Raw genomic sequence first — 18,249 nt, 5'->3', positions numbered from 1 at the left:
AGCACAACCTATCCGTGTGATTTGACAAGAGTAGTGATGAAAATAATAATGGAGATGACAATGATGATATTCCAAAAATGCAAGCGACCCTCCGAAAGTGTCAACTTTCGTCAATCCCCTAAATAGCGTATGTCTGTGATGCTCACAAGTGCGTATGCTACACCTGATTCTCGCTAACAGATTAACAGCTATAAGAGAGGCTGGGTTCTGCTCAAAGTTAAAGATGTGACGTCCTTGCTTTTTTTTTGCTAGCCGAGGCTAGCTACCCGCCCGAGGGTTACGCCCTCCATGGGGAAAGAGAAGTTTGGGAATTGGAAGGAAAGGACTGGGAGATGGTCTAAGGGAATTTTCATTATTTTATTATCACTTTATTTCATAAAATTTATTATGATTCAGAAGGTGGATATTGCTATCTTTGCGATAGCAATCATGAGGTAGGGGAATGTCGGTATTGCATGATTGATTGTTAGATTGGACAATATTTTCTATATGGGAGAAGAGAAGAATGAGATGACTATGAGATACGGTGCACTAGACAACACAACACGAGGGTGATTGTTAGAGGACAGATGCAAGTTAATCTTCTCGCTTGGGGGCTGCTCCAAGCATTGATGAGAGACAAAGGGAAGCCCTGTTAGTAACAGAGGACTACTGTGCTGAATATGACGGTGTGATATGAGGTGGAGGATGGTCGATGAGAAAAGTACGAGTCAGTGGAAGATCAGGGTGGTCGGGTGGTAGAGAGTAATGATACAGTGTGAAAAGGAGGGAAAGAGGAGAGTGTGTGATGGGATGTGGAAGATCGAAGTTGGTATGAGCGTTAATAGTATCGCGGAGAAGCGGGTGATGAAGATTGAGACGTGTCTGAAAGTACTTAAGGCGAAGTTGTTCGAGATGGAATAAGATGTGAGGGAAAGGCATTCGGTCGTATAGAGTCTGAGTTGGACTGGGAAGTTTGATGCGGTATGCTATACGAAGGGCGTGTCGTTCGAGAACTTTAAGTTTGTGATAATAGGAAGAGGGAGCTGAAATCCAGGCAGGATGGCCGTAAGTCAGCACTGGGCGAAGAAATACTTTGTAGGTGTTTAAAAGAAGTTCTGAGTGAAGACCCCAAGTCGTACCAGTTATACGTTTAAGTAAGTTAAGTCGACGGTAAGCTTTTGCTGTAACATCCTGCAGGTGTGCTTTCCAAGAAAGGTGTCTGTCCAATGTAAGTCCCAGGTATTTGACTGTTTTAGAAAGCTGAAGACGAGTGTCGTTAACTGTGAGATTTAATAGAGATGGATTGCGGTGGACTTTGGAGCGTTTGTTGGGTGGTAGGAATATTGTAGTTTGTGTTTTACTGGCATTGATCTTAAGCCTCCATTTATCACACCAGAGAACAAATGTATCTATCGCCTCCTGCAGTGCTGTGTTAAGTTGGTGAACAGTGCGACCTACGGCAAGAAAGGCTGTGTCGTCGGCGTATTGAAATAAATGAACGTTGTTAAGAAGTGGAGGCATATCTGCAACATACAGCAGGTAGAGTAGGGGAGAGAGCGAAGAACCCTGTGGTACACCGGAATGTAGGAAGATAGGATGAGATGATTGTTGATTGATGAAAACGTATGCGAGGCGTCCAGACAAGAAATTATAAATGAAACGTATGTATGCGATGGGAAGGTGAAAATTCAGTAACTTAGAGAGAAGTCCTTGATGCCAAACTTTATCAAATGCCTTTTCCAGATCAAAAAGGACCAGGCAGGATGGTTTTGCCGTATTGTAGTGATTAGTAATGTAGTTTAGAAGACGCATGAACTGATCGTTAATACTGAACTTTGGGCGGAATCCTGCTTGGTGGACTGGCAAGAGATTGTACCGTGAAAGATGGAGATGAAGGCGTTGTACTATGATTTTTTCCAGAATTTTAGTGAAAACCGGGGTTAGCTGAATCGGACGGTAAGAGGATACTTGGTCGGGAGGTTTCTCTGGTTTAAGAAACATAAGAACTTTAGACGTTTTCCACGGAGCGGGTATATAGCCAGTACGAAGGATAAAAGTATAGATCAGGGCAAGAATATTTATCAGAACAGTTGGGCTTTCTTTCACATGGCGGTACGAGATGTTATCGATGCCGGGTGCTGTGTTGCGTTTGCAGGTAACTACATGCTTGATCTCGATAGGAGTGATAGGGGCAGTGAGAGCTTTGTGAGAAGAGACTGTGTGATGCACGTTTGGTTGAAGATGTGGAGACCAAAAGTTAAAGTGATCTGTAGGATGATGACGAAAATGACGTGTAGCTGACAAAGGCGTAAAGATATCCTGTAAATAGGTAGCGAAGGCATTAGCTTTATCTTGGTCTGAGTGGAGTGCTTGATCGTGATGAATGAGTGGATAGGATGTTTTGGTCAATTTTCCGGTGAGGGCGTTGAAACGCTTCCAATATTTGGTAGGGTGGGATGTATCAGAAAGAGAATTGCAAGCCTTGATCCATTGTCGTAATTTATAAGCTTTAACATAGTTTGAAACTGTACGGTGGAGGGCTCGATGATGTTGAAGAGCTTCACGGTTTCCAGATCGCACATACTCTTTATAAAACTGACGGAAGCGCTGTATGAGAGTAAGATATTGTGGGGGTAGTTTAGGTTTATGGGGTGAATAGGTAGAATTAGGAATGAACTGTTCGGAGGCAACTTGTATATGTTTAGTGATATGATCCAGGGTAGAGTATAACTCATCTTCCGTAGTGGGAGGAACGCATTGCTGAAGAGAGTGACTTAAGTAAGTTCGATACTTCGACCAATCTGCTTTATCATAGCGGGGGATGAGTCTGGGAGGGGGTGGTGTGTTGGTGATAGAGGTAGTGGATACTCGGAGGCTGAGTTTAATTGGGACATGATCGCTTCCTATTGGATCTAAGATATCGATGTGAATACGGTGTGATAAAGAGGATGAAGTTATGGCGACGTCTGGAGTAGTATTGGATTCCGGGCGGGTGGGTTTAGGTAAAGGATGAATTATACCGGTCGTAGTTGTGACAATGAAATTCGTGAAAGTTGTCTTATCTCTATCAGAACGGCTGTGAAAGTTAATGTCTGCTAAAATGATGTAATGACGGAAGTTGTTAGAGATGTAGTGAAAGAATGATAGTGGTATTGTGTGACCGGACGAACATAAATGGTGGCTACTGTTACACATAATGACTTATAATAAAGAGTAGTAATGAGATGTTCTGGTAGGTTTTGAATCGGAGCGGAATGAGTACGATGAGGTATATGAGGTGAAAAGCCTATGGCAACGCCACCATTTGCACGGCAGGCTGGTATGGTACTATCATGGCGAAGAATGTGATATCCTGAAAGGCGGCAAGTGAGCTTGGGTGTAAGGAGAGTTTCATTCAGAAGGAAAGTATTGACTTTTTCTTCTAGTAGAAGTTGTTCAAACAGAATTTTATGAGTGAAAAATGAGCGGATTTTGAGGAATAAGAATATGAGAGCCATGATAAAAGCCATAGTGAAGATAGATTTAGACAGCAGTTGTAAGTGGAGTTCCATGGAAATGTACGTAGGGGCCATTATAGGTAGCATGGAAATCAAGATGGAAAAGGTTGCGAGCGGCATGTTGAACATGCTGTAACATGAGTGGCCGTGCAAAAGGTTGGACGTTCTGAAGGGTCAAGGTGATGAATGCTAATAATTGATGAAGGGTGACATATTGATTGGGTTCCAGTGGTGTATCCACTGTTTGATTCTGAGCGTCGTGAGTACGTAATGGTACTACTAGCTCTGGTTTAGTCTCTTCTGGAGTAGGCCGAGACTTACATTTATAACTGTAAGTTGGATGAAATCTTTCGTGGCAAGTATTACAAGTAGGAGCTTGTTGAAGATTAGTGCAGTTGCGAGTTGGATGAGGTCCAGAGCAATAGCCGCATTTGAATTGGTTGGTGCAGCGATCAGTGAAGTGCGTATTGTATTCCTGACATCTTTCGCATCTAAGAGGAAGTGGTGCTGGTGATCGTGACGGTTCTACACGATGTCTCTTTTTGAAGATGAATACTCCATTATCTAGTAGATCGTTGATCGTTTCTTGCGAAGTGGTCAAGATCCGGACCATGTAGGTAGGCCCCTGGTTATTCCGAATACGGATACATTTTTTGAAGGAATAGGCTTCCTCTCGTAGTTCATCTTCAACCTCTGCATCTGTTATCGACGGATCAACCCCGCGGACCACTACCGACATGGTAGGTGGTTGGCGTGGGGGTGGGCGCTGTTTTTGCTTATTGTTAGTGAGTGGAGAAAGCGTTGCGGTTTTTCCGAAGATTTCAAAGCTATGTTTATCTCGGATGGTTGTAGCAAAGTTTGGTGATGATGACTTGATGATGAAGCCGTTCCTGGTTTCTACTATTTGTGATATCTCAGAGCGTGGTCGGTATTTCAGAATTTGTTGAAGAAGAAGTTTCGAATTCCGGTACTTCGGATCGTAATTTTGAAGAAGATAGCTATAAATGTCCGGTTTCAGCTTTGGAGGAGGCAGAGGAGGAAATTCCTCGTCAATGATGAGACGGTCATCGTCTGAACTAGAGATGCTGTGGGCATCTGTATGGTATTTCTTGGATGGTGGCGATCTTGACGACGGTACTGGGCAGCTAAGAGGTGAGCGAGATCGATCTGGGCTTGTTTCTGCTGTAGACTTTTCCCTACGAGGCTTCCGCTTTTCCGTCTTCGTCGAGATAGTAGAAGGTCTGGAAGCTGATGGTCCTGAAGCCTGTCCGGTATCCATAGCCAGATACCATAAGCGATGTGAAATTAGACACTGCTAACTGTGAAGTGATGGAAGCGAAGCGAAACGACGGATTCAGAATTGATGAGCAAAAAATACACAATAATAGTGTACTTCAGCAGGCTTCCACTTGGGTGAAACCCTCGATCTCTCGTAACCTGTCGCCCGAAACTGAATTCCGATCGCCGTGCGTCCACACGTACGCAAAGAAAACAGTCTAGACTTGTTACGAAAGCTGTACTGCGCCAGATGGTAAAGTATACGTCCTTGCGCCGTAACTGTATATTAATATTAGAATATCCAACTATACTACTACGGAGAGGACAATATTTCGACACAACTTACTTTTAGTTTTCATTATTACAACAAAAGAAGAAAATTGTTGAACTGCATTATTAATATGTTACGAGGTTTGTTAAAATAAATCCACTCTTCCATTACAAATTGTTGACATTTTTTACATGTCCATGCATCGCTGTGCTGCCATCTCTTAATTACCTTTATAGCTATGAACTTAAAATTAAGAAATCATTAGCTCAAATTTACAAGAATATTAGCTAATCTTTTGGAGCTACATTATATATATGTAGCCGGGATGTAATGGAGGGTATACGCAGGTATACGGCATATACCCACCTCTAATTTTTGGAAACTATCGTATAGCCACCTAACATTTAGGAAGTACGCGGGTATACGCTACATTTGATCCATTGTATAGTCACTTCATTGGAACAAGCAACAATTGCTTTTCATGTACTGCATTTTAAAACAAAAAAAAATCTCACTAAACAGCTGGTCGTCAGGTTGTCGCTGCGAATTATGTCTAAATTCTTTTAAAATGTTTTCGTTTTCGGGGATGTAGGAATCGAATTTTCCGAGAATACCTTTATAATGGAAAACAGCATTCTGAATGTGCAATGCTTCTAACTCGAAATGTTACATTGTGTTGTCCCACTTTCTGAAAGCTGACCTCTGGTATTATATTCAAATGTTTGTATTGGGAACTCTTTTGTTTCTAAAGATCAGCGACAGATAAAGTTCAGGCCTCTTTCACATTATCCAGCGATTTGCCGGATCCGTTTCCGGCTGTTTGCCGGATCTGGTTTCGGCCCCTTTCATATTATCCGGCGTATTGCCGTGGATGAAAAATATGCGAGCAGGGTTGCTGTGCAACTGAAGAAACAAAACTCTGTGACTCTTGTCGTGTTGTGGTGGTTGTAATGGACAGACGCAAAATGTGTTTTCTACTCGCCTTGTTAAGACACAGGCAGAAAAAAAGTCAGAGACACATATGGGTTCACCCTTTTCTAGAGAAACGGTATCTTGAAGGAGATTTCTCTATACTGTTTCCACAATTAAGGGAAGACGAAGGAAAATTCTTTAATTACTTTCGTATGTCTATCGTATCTTTTGATGAGTTGTTGGATCGCGTACGGACCCAGCTGCAGAGGCAGCATTCAAAATTTAGGAACTTTATTCAACCTCCCGAACTTCAGTGCATCCCGAACAGCTTTCAGTTTCTTCAGACTCCTTCCCCATTCAGGAGAAACTACGGAAGTCCCAGAAAGTGACAGCGATGAAACAGCTAATAATATGTCGTAATAGGTAATAATCTTAGATTTAATTGATAATTCATTACTTAACACTAACGTAGCAGTGTTCATACAGAAACAACCACTAAGAAAAGAATAGAATGTTTAATCCATTTTGTACTGTTTTTCAGGTTGTAATCCATTTTTGTATTGTGGTTCATCCTGTAATCCATTTTTGAATTCTTTAACATGTTGTAATCCATTTTGGTCCATCTAAAAATAGTTTCAATGCGTGATATTGGACACCCGCCGAATGAGATGATAGAAAAATAAAGACTGATGTCCATTAATTGTAATAATAATAATAATAAAACTGGCATTGTTATTGATTCAGACACTTATAAAGGTGCTTTTTATAACACTTCAAATAAATATGTATTCATATTAAATGTGTAAAACATTGCAACTTCAATAGAAATGTAAATGTTTACAGTTTCAAACATGGTGTCTAGTGGTGTGTCAGTGTTTTGTTATGCTCTGATATTCTTAAGTTTTTGTCTGCTTTGTCCTTGCGTTAGAGCGTTTTGTTTATCTGTATCTGCAGGATGGTGTGACATTGAAAAACACTGGGCTTTCATTGTTGTGTTTGTGACCTGTTTTGCTCTGAAAGGATGTTTTCTTTTCCTGTATCATCCTTTCCAAAGGCTCTTTGGACTGCCATTACGAAACCTTCTTCTTCGGGGCAGACAGCTTCAGGTAAGAAATTACAAATAGATGGCACCACCTACTGCTGATCGTTCTGCTCAGTGGCTATGTTCACCTCAATCGGCGACCCAGTGAGGGTCATGCCCTTTCTATTTATTATCGAAACGTTCGCTCCATTAAAAATAAACTAAGTGACTGTAAAATACATTTACATGAACTTCTAGAATATGGCTGTTTAGCTTTTTTCTGAAACTTGGATGACTGATGATGTGCTTGATTATGAACTGCCATTCTCCAATAACTACTATATACAGACGGGACAGGGGTTCACGTGGTAGTGGTGTAATGATATGCATGAACTCTAAACCAAAAAGTTAAGAACGTAACGACTTATACCGTGAGGACTGTGAAATTTTATGGGTTGAAATAAACATTTTAAACGGTCCAAAACAACTCATATGCTGCTTTTATCGACCAAAGAGAAACTCTCCCTTGTACATACTGGAAGCGTGTCGTGACTCTGATTGCCGCCGTAACGGACTGCAATGCAACAGTTCTTGGAGATTTCAATCTCTCCATTGACTGGCTTTCCCCCACATGTGGTGTCCCACATTGTAAAAACTAGCACAGCATAATATGCATAGACCCCATGCCGTAAACGTCGCCAACACCTAGTGGCCCACTGGCGGGTAAATATCGATCGTCGCTATAGCGACGCGTCGAAAGACTGCCGCTAGTATGCCACTGGCGGCAGGGCTTCGATGAATCGAAAGAGATATCTAGAGTCGGAGTATTGAAGTTACCACCCCGTACCAGCAAGGACTTCCTTTTAGTCCGAGGTTCTTCGATTCGTCGCGGAATCGCGAAGGGACCAACTATCCCCAGTCATGTGCATGCGGTAATTGTGATATATTATTTTTCCTGACGAATTGTTCGTAAAGTGAGTTATAGTGGCATCTACGCAACTTGAGAGATATACATAGTCCGATGGAATTGCTGTATAACAGAACAGGAAGTGATGCGTTCAACGTTAGAGGGTTATATCTAGGTATAGTCCAGTCGATTAAAAATGTAGACGTTGGTGTTTAAGTAAAATTGATTGTGTTAATCTGTATGTGCCTGTGCAATGGCACATTATCCTATCCATGAGCTGACAGATTTACACCTCATTTATGGACAGACAAAAGAAATAGCCTAGAGGCGATTCGCTTATATCGTGACCATCGCCTTCAAAGGAGACTAATTATCCCTATTGTTTTCCACATGTCTATATTCGCATTCGAGAAATAAGGTCTCTTCAATTTTCCCTACGTTAAATCGGAATTGCACTATGTGGACAGTTGAATTTGAAGACAGCGAACTTGGCATGATCAGAGACCGTCCTGAAACTAACTGTAGCAAATTGTAGGGCGTAAAAGTTGACATGCAGCTCTAGTGAACGATCAGCAGCAGAGATTTAATGCGAGCATGCTGTGCAGTATGGTGGATAATTTTGTGACAGGACCTTATTTATTACGGACTCGCCTGTGTGGGAAGACATATTTTTTTTATTTATACGTAATGTTCTCCCGAAATTGTTAGAACGTATACCCTTGAACATAAGACTACAGATGTGATCCCAGCATAACAGAGCACCTGCACATTTTCATAAAAATAAGCAGATCTACCTAAATGAAACATTCCAGATCTTTGAACTGGGGCGAGGACCTCTGTTATGACGACCTCGTTTACTCTACCTCACACTCCTTTGATTCCTTTTTAAGGGGGTGATTGAAACTCATTTTGAATGCAATACCAGGTAAGACAGCCGAAGAACTTGTTGCTCGAATTTATATAGCTGCCGCAGTCATCTCCGAAATTTCAGATGTATTTCACAGCATGCGGAAAAATTTTCTTCGCCGATATCATGTTTGCAATACAGTCAATAATCCACAAAGACTGTGAACTCTTATTGTTCACATCTATCTCGTGTACACATGCTGCATTTCCAAAATACTGCACAAGGTACCTCTGAGTATTTCATAGTTATCCTACTTTGTACGAAACACAATAAATCGGTAGTTTGAAACTATATTTCTTTGCATCATTGTGCAACACACGCAACAGCTTGTATTTCGCCGAGTTTTATTGCTTCTGTGCTCGGAGTCATTATCTTTCACAGAATTACGTATTACAAGGAGGAAATATTTTAATGCAGCTTACTTTCGCCCAAATTCTGTTGACATAATTTGTGACAATGACTGTTTTCATGTGAAGAATCCCTTGTACTCTCGTTCATCATACATGGTCTTTGCTGCCTGCCTGACTATGCACAGTCATAATAAATCTAATCTGGATCAGTCATTTTTTTTTTCATTTTCACACACTCTTACTTTGGACGGGAAGCAGTTAATTTGTCATCCGTTACCATTAGCCTAGAAGATATAACTGCGATGCGTTAAAAACTTTTTTCATCTAAACTCTTCTTCCGAGAGTTTATTTTATACTGAGACAAAATAGATCAATCACACATGTGGATTTCTTTTTCGAATTTTAAGTGTTCTAATTTGAACTCTGTACTCTTACTTTTGGTTGTTGAAATCTTGTACTTGATTGTTGTACATTTCCTCATTCAATGTTTGATAAAATACTCAAAGGAATACTCCAGTTTCTTTGGGTATCACCCTTGCACCGCCACTGCAGTAAACACGGTTGTACACAAATGGAATCTACAATTAAATATAATGGACACTCTCTTTTGCCCAATTTCGATCCGACATTTTGTTCTCGACTATGGTTGTTTCTGCATTTTTCCAAAATTTTCGGATGTTCAAAGCTCCGATGCATCTCTACATCCAGGTTGTTCTATACTTTCCCTTTTATCCCGGGGACAGGAAACACCTCCGGATGATTAAGTGATTAAGTTATAACGCACACACACACACACACACACACACACACACACACATATATATATATATATATATATATATATATATATATATATATATATATATATATATATTCACGTTTGTATGGGCGCCCTTTTGATAAACTTGTTTTCACCGTCCTCGTTGGTATCCCAGCACGGCCCTGATGTGTACTAATGGAGGTAGCCACACGCCGGTACAAATCAATGTTGACAAATATCAGCATATACACCATCACTCCCAACTATTATTGCAGACATATAACATATAGAACTTCCATTTAGTTATTTTATTTATCTAATTATTTGCCTGTTTTGCATACAAATGAGAGTATTCTCGAGTACGCATACATTACATACGCAAAGTAAGTACATATATGCAGTGGCGGCGGTTGGACGTCAAAAGTGGGGGGCAAGACATAATCTCAATATTTGTATATCAATGTTAGTTTTTTGGTTTCTTCTAACATTTTGTTTGACGAAAGGTTGTATAACTATTAGGATACTGTATTTTCCAGTTAACATACCGTATATCGTGTTTCATATTTTACTAAGTAAATTGACAAGAGCAACGCAAGTAGATACTAGCCCTCTTTGTACTCTTAAACAACGAAGGTGTAAGAAGAGATTTGATTCCTTGCTCATGAACATCTTAAAATTCTGTCTGGAAAATTGTGTGGTCAGATTAGGGGCTTATTTGATAACAAATTCGCAAAACAAACAGAAAGGATAATACTGATCGAATAGTAATGAAAAATGAGGCTTGTTTCGCAAGTTATATTGAAACTGGGAATTAATGAACAACTTATATTTTTAATTCCATGCATATTATTACATGTTATTACTCTTAGAAAAACAGTAAATACTACAAGCATATGCTGCGACATTTAAAGAAATACTTTTGCAGTTTCCCGAAAAATGTTCGTTGCCATTAGGTACAGTCAGGGCCGGCGAGAGGGGAGGGCAGGAGGGGCCAGAGCCCTGGGGCCCAGGGCCCCAAAGGGGGCCCGGCGGCGGAGGATAAAGAATTACTAAATGTATATTTTTACTCAGTTCGCTTCTAATCAGTGCGCTCTTTGTGCAACAATTTTTGTGTACTGTGGTCTTGCAAAGAAATAACAGGTGACCAGATCCAAGAACAAACAGCTGCATTAGTCCAGCGATACCCAAAAGATTTAGGAGATGATCTTACTGATGAACTGCATAGCCTGAAATTGATATCTTCGTCCAATTTTGGTGAGAAAACGCTTTCACCATGGGATCTCCTAAATAACATCAAAACTTTGAATCTAGAAACTTTATTTCCAAATCTGACAGTGGCCCTTCGTATATTCGTCACAATCCCTGCTACCGTTGCTAGTGCAGAGCGCTCTTTCTCTCTGTTAAATAGAGTAAAAAATGTTTTACTCTCTACAATGTGTCAAGACAGATTGTCAAGCTTAGGCTTGTTGGCAGTGGAGACAGAACTTATCAAGTGTACCAAACTGGATGCTATCATTGATGAATTCGCCCTGAAAAAAAGCCAGAAAGGGAATTTTGTTGTAACTATAAGTAGAAAAGGATACATTGTAACTGTAACAGTTGTCTAGTAGTAATACATATAATAAATTTCTCCTACAGACAATTACTATTAATATCACATTATAGTTAATTTGAGCAATATTTTATTGAAGTAACTAAATTAGGCCTAATGCCTCATGTCTCTAGTTAAGGAAGACTAACTGCATAGCTTACTTCTATATAATTATTTATAGCAACAATTTGTGCAAAGATATGCATAGTGCATGGTAGGTTGGATGATTGAGAACATTTACTTTCTCAACTTTTATTAACTATTTAATACTTTCTTTTTGTATTTCCTTTACAAATTAGTTTGTTTTGAGCATTTGATTGAGCATTAGGGGAGAACTTTTGCTATTACAAATAGATAAGTTGCTTTTTTTTCTATATTTTGATACGATTGTATTTAAATAAATATTTTTTTATTCATTTTAGTTTTGAAGCCTTCAAAAATCTTAGAACCAACAAGTATAGGGTCTAAACAAAGTCATAAATAGTGAATTAATGAAGTTTTTTTTCTCAGCGAACAGTGAACATAGGTTAGGTTCAGAGTTATAATTCACTTATTTGGAGATATAGCAATACTGTTTAACATATAAATTAAACGCTGTCTAATAAAGAGTTCAAAATAAGTCTTAATGTTCATTTTAGTTTATTTCCGTCCAAAGTGGTAAGTATGTAAAAAGTCATAAGGAAATATGTAAGGGGCCCGGGATTGCTCAGCCCCGGGGCCCGCGACCGCTCTCGCCGGCCCTGGGTACAGTTATCACTTTTTTGGAATACATCAAAACTCAACAATACTTAGTATCACTCCACACTCCAGTTATGCAAAATAATCGTAAAACCTAGATTTATGTTGAATTCACTAAATTTAATTGTATATACAAAATTGTATACAGTATGTATACCCCTAAATTCATATATTACACTGCAAAACAATGCCGCGCCTTTGACGTGGGAGACCCGGGTTCGATTCCTGGCGGGAACTCATGTGGTTTGTATTCCATGTTAATCAGTAGGTCCACGTCTCATATAGCCTCACTGCTGAACGGGATGTTAAACTGAAAAGAAATATTATCAAAATATTGCTTATCATTAGAAAGAAGAAAAGACATTTTAGGAACTGTCGATTTTTGTGCAATTAAAGAATAATTTGTGAACAGTGTTTCTTCCAGACATGCTTTTGGGAGGCACTTCCCCCCCCCCCCCCCGAAGCTCTGAGAGTATCCCACCCCCGAAGGAGACCAAAATAATACGTCTATAATATAATAATAAATAGAATAGTGCCTGCAGTGCTTCCCCCGGAATACTAAGTGTGTGGCCCGGAACATTGTTTCTGAAAGAAACACTGCTTGTGAAGAACTTCTTCTTTTTTTTTTTTTTTTTTTTTTGCGAAGTGTTATCTCAATTAGTTTTAAAGCGACTAACATATCGAACCCTTTTAAGAAGAAATGAAAGTACACTCGAATTGTGGCACTCCAATAGGTTAATTTTTGGGCCATTTTTCGTGACAATTAAAACGCAATTCATGTAGCTTTCTTCACTGTACGGGAAGACAACCAATACCGGCAAATATTTTGGCACCATTTTTATTCTATGAACCATTAATACATACAAAAACTTTATATTTCCAAATGAAATTATATACATTAATGGTTCATTTCAAAAAAGTGGGGGGCAACTGCCCCCCTAATCGCCGCCCATGCATATATGCTATAAAAAAACTTACAAATAGAGTAATACATACATAACTATGGCTTTTATAAGCTTACACATTCATAACGTAATTAACAAAAAGCATTTATACATTGTCTTCAAAAAACTCATTTACCGAGTAGTAACATTTATATACTAAGAACTTGTGAAGATCAGATTTAAAGATAGAATATGATTTGTTTTGCTTTAGAAAGTCAGGTAACTTATTGAAAAAAATTTATACCGTTTATATATACGCTTGTTTGAAAAACGAGAAATTTTGGGGGATAACATGCAAATTATTAACGAATCGAGTATTGTATTTATGGGCGTTAGTGTTTTCAATAAGTAGGTGTTTGTAACTTACAGTAAACAAGATAATTTTAATAGATACACACAACAGGTAATGGTAATATTTTTTGTCATCGAAAGATGGGCTTGCAAGAAGACTTCGGTGACAATCCAAACACAACCCTTAGTGCTTTCTTTTGTAAGTGAAACGTGCTAATACATTCAGTAGAATACCCCCCCCCCAAAAAAAAATACCATAAGTTATTAAAGAATGGAATTTTGGATAGTACACTGAAACTAAAGCCTGTGTTGTGACATTACCTCTTAGTCTACGAAGGCCGAAACAAATACTACTTTCTTGTTGAGTTGAGAAATATGTTCATTCCACGTTAGTTTCAACTATTGGTGACACCAAGAAATTTAGTTGAAATAGAGTAGTCGACTCTTTTATTTTATTTTTATTTATTTTATTTATTTAATAAAGAAAATTAATATATTGGGTGTATTCAATATATTAAAGAATATGCATTAAAAATACATAAACATATTAAATTATAAAATAACAATATACAAAATATTAATGAAAATAAAATAAAAGAATAAGAAAAAATAACTGCTACAGAAATTAACAAGTAAATTTTCTACTTATAAGTGCTATTACTTCTCTAAAGGAAATAGGACTTCCTAGATTCCGTTTATTAGTAGAGTTTAACGTACCCGGTATTCAGAGATGACAGGACTTCGGACTTCCAGAAGTCATGTCTATCTCCCAGTGTCGGGTAACTTAATTCAATGCAATTATTTCTATATTGCCAATTTTTTGTAATTTTTATGCAATGCTTGTGTGTGAGCCTAATTCTCGTGTTTTATTTTTCTTATCATAACATATGAGGTTTATTCTTATTTTTAGCTAACAATAGTTTTTTAAAACACTTTTTAATTCTTTTAACCACTGTAAAATTAACCTTTTATATGTTTTGAAATTACTTTCATCTTTGATTCGGAGTGGGAGTTCATTATAGATCTTCGGAGCTCTGTAATATCTTTGGTATTGAGTTATAGATTTACTCGTTGCTCTAATTTCTAAATTTTTGTTTGTCACATTTCTGGTTATATACGTATGTTTTATTACTTCCAATTTGTTTCTGTTCTTTTTAACATATATTAATACCTTCTGCAAATATAATTTTGAAAGTGGTAGTACTGAGAATTGGTCATAGAGTCTATCTAGTCTACTTTCAAGTCCCTTTTTTAAACATATTCTTACAATATTATTTTGCTGAACAATCAGAGGTTTTAAATGAGTAGGGTAAGCAGCACCCCAAATTAATATATCATATGCAAGTATACTATTTACCAGAGCATAATATACAGTTCGTAATATTTTTATGCTTACAATGTTTCGTAATTGAACAAATTTATATAATAATTTTCTTAGTATTGTGGCGATATGTGTAATGTGAGAAGACCATTTTAGATGCTTATCAATAAATATACCTAAGTATTTTACTTTATTTTCACTAATAGGAGGACTACAGTTACATTTTTCAGTATTTTGACAATAATGCAATTTTAGTGACATGTACTCTGGCTGTCCTGTTATAGTTGGTGAAAACGTCATATACCTGGTTATTTCAGCATTTAATATTAACTGATGATTATCAAGCCATTGTTTTACTATCTTCATTATTATGTTTTACTATTTTGTAAGGAATAAATTTATCGCAAGGATGTTTTATCATTGTTTAAAACTAATTTATTGCTAGTTAACCAGTTACTTAATTGTGAAAATTCAGTGTTTATATTATATTCGATATCATATCGTGAGTTACCTGTAATAATAGCATTGGTGTCATCAGCAAATAAAGCACACTTATTAGGCAACATTTCATGTGTTAAATAATTAATGTATATAAGAAAGAGCAACGGGCCAAGCACTGATTCTTGAGGTACACCAATTAGAATTGTTCCTTTGTAACTACTAAACTTATGAATTTTGCCAGTATTTGTAACTGTACCAAAATTTTACTTAAAATATATTTCGTATAAACGCAAATTCTGCGTTAGTGCATTATGTGACGTTCATCTGAATTCGTACACTTTGTGTGGTATATGTTTCTCACTGATCATGCTGCCGCCTAGTGGTGCTAAAAGATAGGATAGAAGAAGAAGAAAAGGAAAGAAGAGAGAGGCAATAGTTAGTTTTTCGTTGTAAGTGTTGGTGTGTGTTGATATTAATGACACAGCTATTATTTGCTGATCATGTCATGATCTTGTTACCAGACGTTATTTAAAAAAGTAGAAGTTGTCATGTAATTTGGAAAATCCATCGTTATCTTCGAATATGCATAAATATTCAGTGAAAATAGTATTGTTAATCTGAATATTCTGGTGTTTTTTACGTAAGTCATTATTAAAGTAAATCAGCCCCAAGTAATATTTTATAACGACAAGGGGGTGTGATCGAGATTATAAGTGAAACAAAGGACTTCGCAGGTTGCTCTTGAAGGTAATGGACATATAATTACAGACTAAACCAAAAATGTCTGAATAACTTGTTTCATCCAACGGTAGCCGCTACATAATGCTGTTATTAAGTCGGCCAGGAACGACTGTTACATAAACACTTGAAATTTGAAGAAAGGACAATTTCTGTGAAGATTACTTCAGATTCGGTGAGTGAACAACAAAATGTGACTAAAGTAACTGGCGCCACGACGAATTAACTATCATTGTGGACGATTTAACGCGTTTTTACGAATTTACTACGTAAGCGGGCCTATATATCCAAAATAATCAGTGTATCACAGGTATGTTTATCTATTGAATAAATGGCACTATAATGTTTAGATTTGTTCGTTTTCTCTTTTTCTAGATCGCATGACGAAGTAAGACTATGGTCATTGTGTCGCTTGTAAGTAATCTATGAGAGTAGGTGATGTTATCATCTATTTTTCATAACCCGCCTTAGATCTTCGCCCAGGTGGTTCCGTCCGGATCTGGACCGTAACGGTGAGGTGTGTCGCGCCTTCCTTAAACGATAGTCGTGGGGACGAAGTTTCTGAACCCTCAAATGAAATAGTGCAAAACTATATTATTTGAGGGCGAAGAGTAGAGAGAGTTCTCTGCGGAGGCCGGTTGAGGATGGTGTGCACCGCGCAGCACTATCCTGCTCGAACCCAGAACCGTAATAGAATGGCGTTTCCCTCCAGGGACGGATCAATTAATAATAATTCACGTTTTTATTAATTGATTCGTAACGGATGTGGCATCTCGGAGAAGATCTAGGTGTAATATTCGACAGGTTTCATTTCTCATGATATGCTATATGCGCTAACTTGAAGATATTATTGGTGTTTGTTGTGTTTGCATATTTGTAACTGGTAATCATGGCAGAAAGTGAAAATTTGAGTTTGCAAACTTTGCTTGAAGCTATTAATAAAATTAACGCTGCTGTTAACGATACTAAAGAACAAATACAATCACTTAATGGCAGTGTAAATGACACTAAGCAATCACTTAATGGTGCTGTGAATGAAACCCAAGCTCAGTTAGAAAAATTTTCTAACGATCTTACAGGTAAATTAGAAACGTTAGAACATAGGATGGATGGGCAAATTCAGACACTGTCGACTGAGTTAGTACAAATGAGAAGTGAAATAGAGAGGGTTAGTCGTACTTGTGCGGATAACTTTGAAAACTGTCAGCACAGTTTCAGGAGAAATTAAATGTGCAAGAAACAAAGGTTGATGAAGTTAAGCTTGCCGTGAAAAATAACGAAGACAAAATACGTTTTGTCAATGCTAAAGCTAATCAGTTAGGAGATCAAGTCAGGGACACTAAGGAACGTATTATAATGATTGGGAATAACGTTAAGGATTTAAGTTCCGATGTCAATTTAGTAAATGATAAAGCTGAGCGAGCTCAGGAAAAAGTGGGAGAACACGAAAGTAGAATCATGAAGTTAGATCAAAATGTTCGCGAGATTTATGATGTAAGTATAGCAACCCGTGAAATAGCTCATCACACTCAAACAATGATAGACGATGTTAAGGGTGAAGTAGAAAGTAAGTTCGATATAGTAAATCAAGATGTCAGAAACTTGCGTGTAAGTATGATTGAAAGTCAAATTAGGTCATCAACACTTGTGGGAAATGTAAAACCCGAGGTGGAAATTAAAGAAGAAAAAGTTGATACCAGTGTACGTAAAAACACCAACCCTTTTCTTGACTATGATGTAAGTCCGGTGTTAAGTGAAAATGATTCTTCGGATCCTCACAGTGATAATAGCTTTGTTGGGGTAAAAACTATCAAACGGAGGAAAAAACGAGAAAGAAAAGTAGCTATAAAGTTGCGAGATTTAGAATCTTTCGAGAAATTCTCACGTCATGAAAATGAATTGACTACTACTGCATTCTTACGTAAGTTTGAAGATCAAGCTTCGCTTATGTCAATTTCTCGTAGTCAGTATTTAGACATTATCAAATTCTTGTTGACTGGTTCTGCGCAAAATTGGTACATTAACAATGGTGGTTTTTTCACTTCTTACGATCGTTTTGCCGAATTGTTCAAATTAGAGTTTGAGAATGAACAGGTTCGTGCTAACAAGTTAATGGTATTGCAATAGAAACCATATGATGCAAAAGTCGACGGAAGTGTGTACAATTTTGTGTCATATAGATGTAATAAGATTCAAGAAATTAATCCCGACATAAAAGAATCGTTAGCTATTAGTATGATTCTCAATTTGATTCCACCTTACTACCGACGTCAGTTAACAACTTTGTCTACTATGAATTT

General features: G+C 37.8%; 1 protein-coding gene across 1 annotated transcript in view; it reads right to left on the bottom strand.

Annotated features, from left to right (window-relative positions):
- Positions 1-10,767: 10,767 nt before the first annotated feature.
- Positions 10,768-18,249, bottom strand: part of LOC145670496 (uncharacterized) — a 45,343-nt gene continuing 37,861 nt past the window's right edge. The window contains exon 3 of the mRNA XM_081739228.1: positions 10,768-11,414. Coding sequence (XP_081595354.1) covers positions 11,324-11,414 — 91 coding nt within the window. The 3' untranslated portion in view covers positions 10,768-11,323. The remainder of the gene's footprint in view (positions 11,415-18,249) is intronic.

This window comes from Thermobia domestica, chromosome 14 (assembly GCF_964235325.1).
Source record: "Thermobia domestica chromosome 14, izTheDome1.hap1.1, whole genome shotgun sequence".
Taxonomy (NCBI): domain Eukaryota; kingdom Metazoa; phylum Arthropoda; class Insecta; order Zygentoma; family Lepismatidae; genus Thermobia; species Thermobia domestica.
The sequence above is the reverse complement of the archived record's forward strand: the minus strand, read 5'-3'. Positions and strand labels throughout refer to the sequence as shown.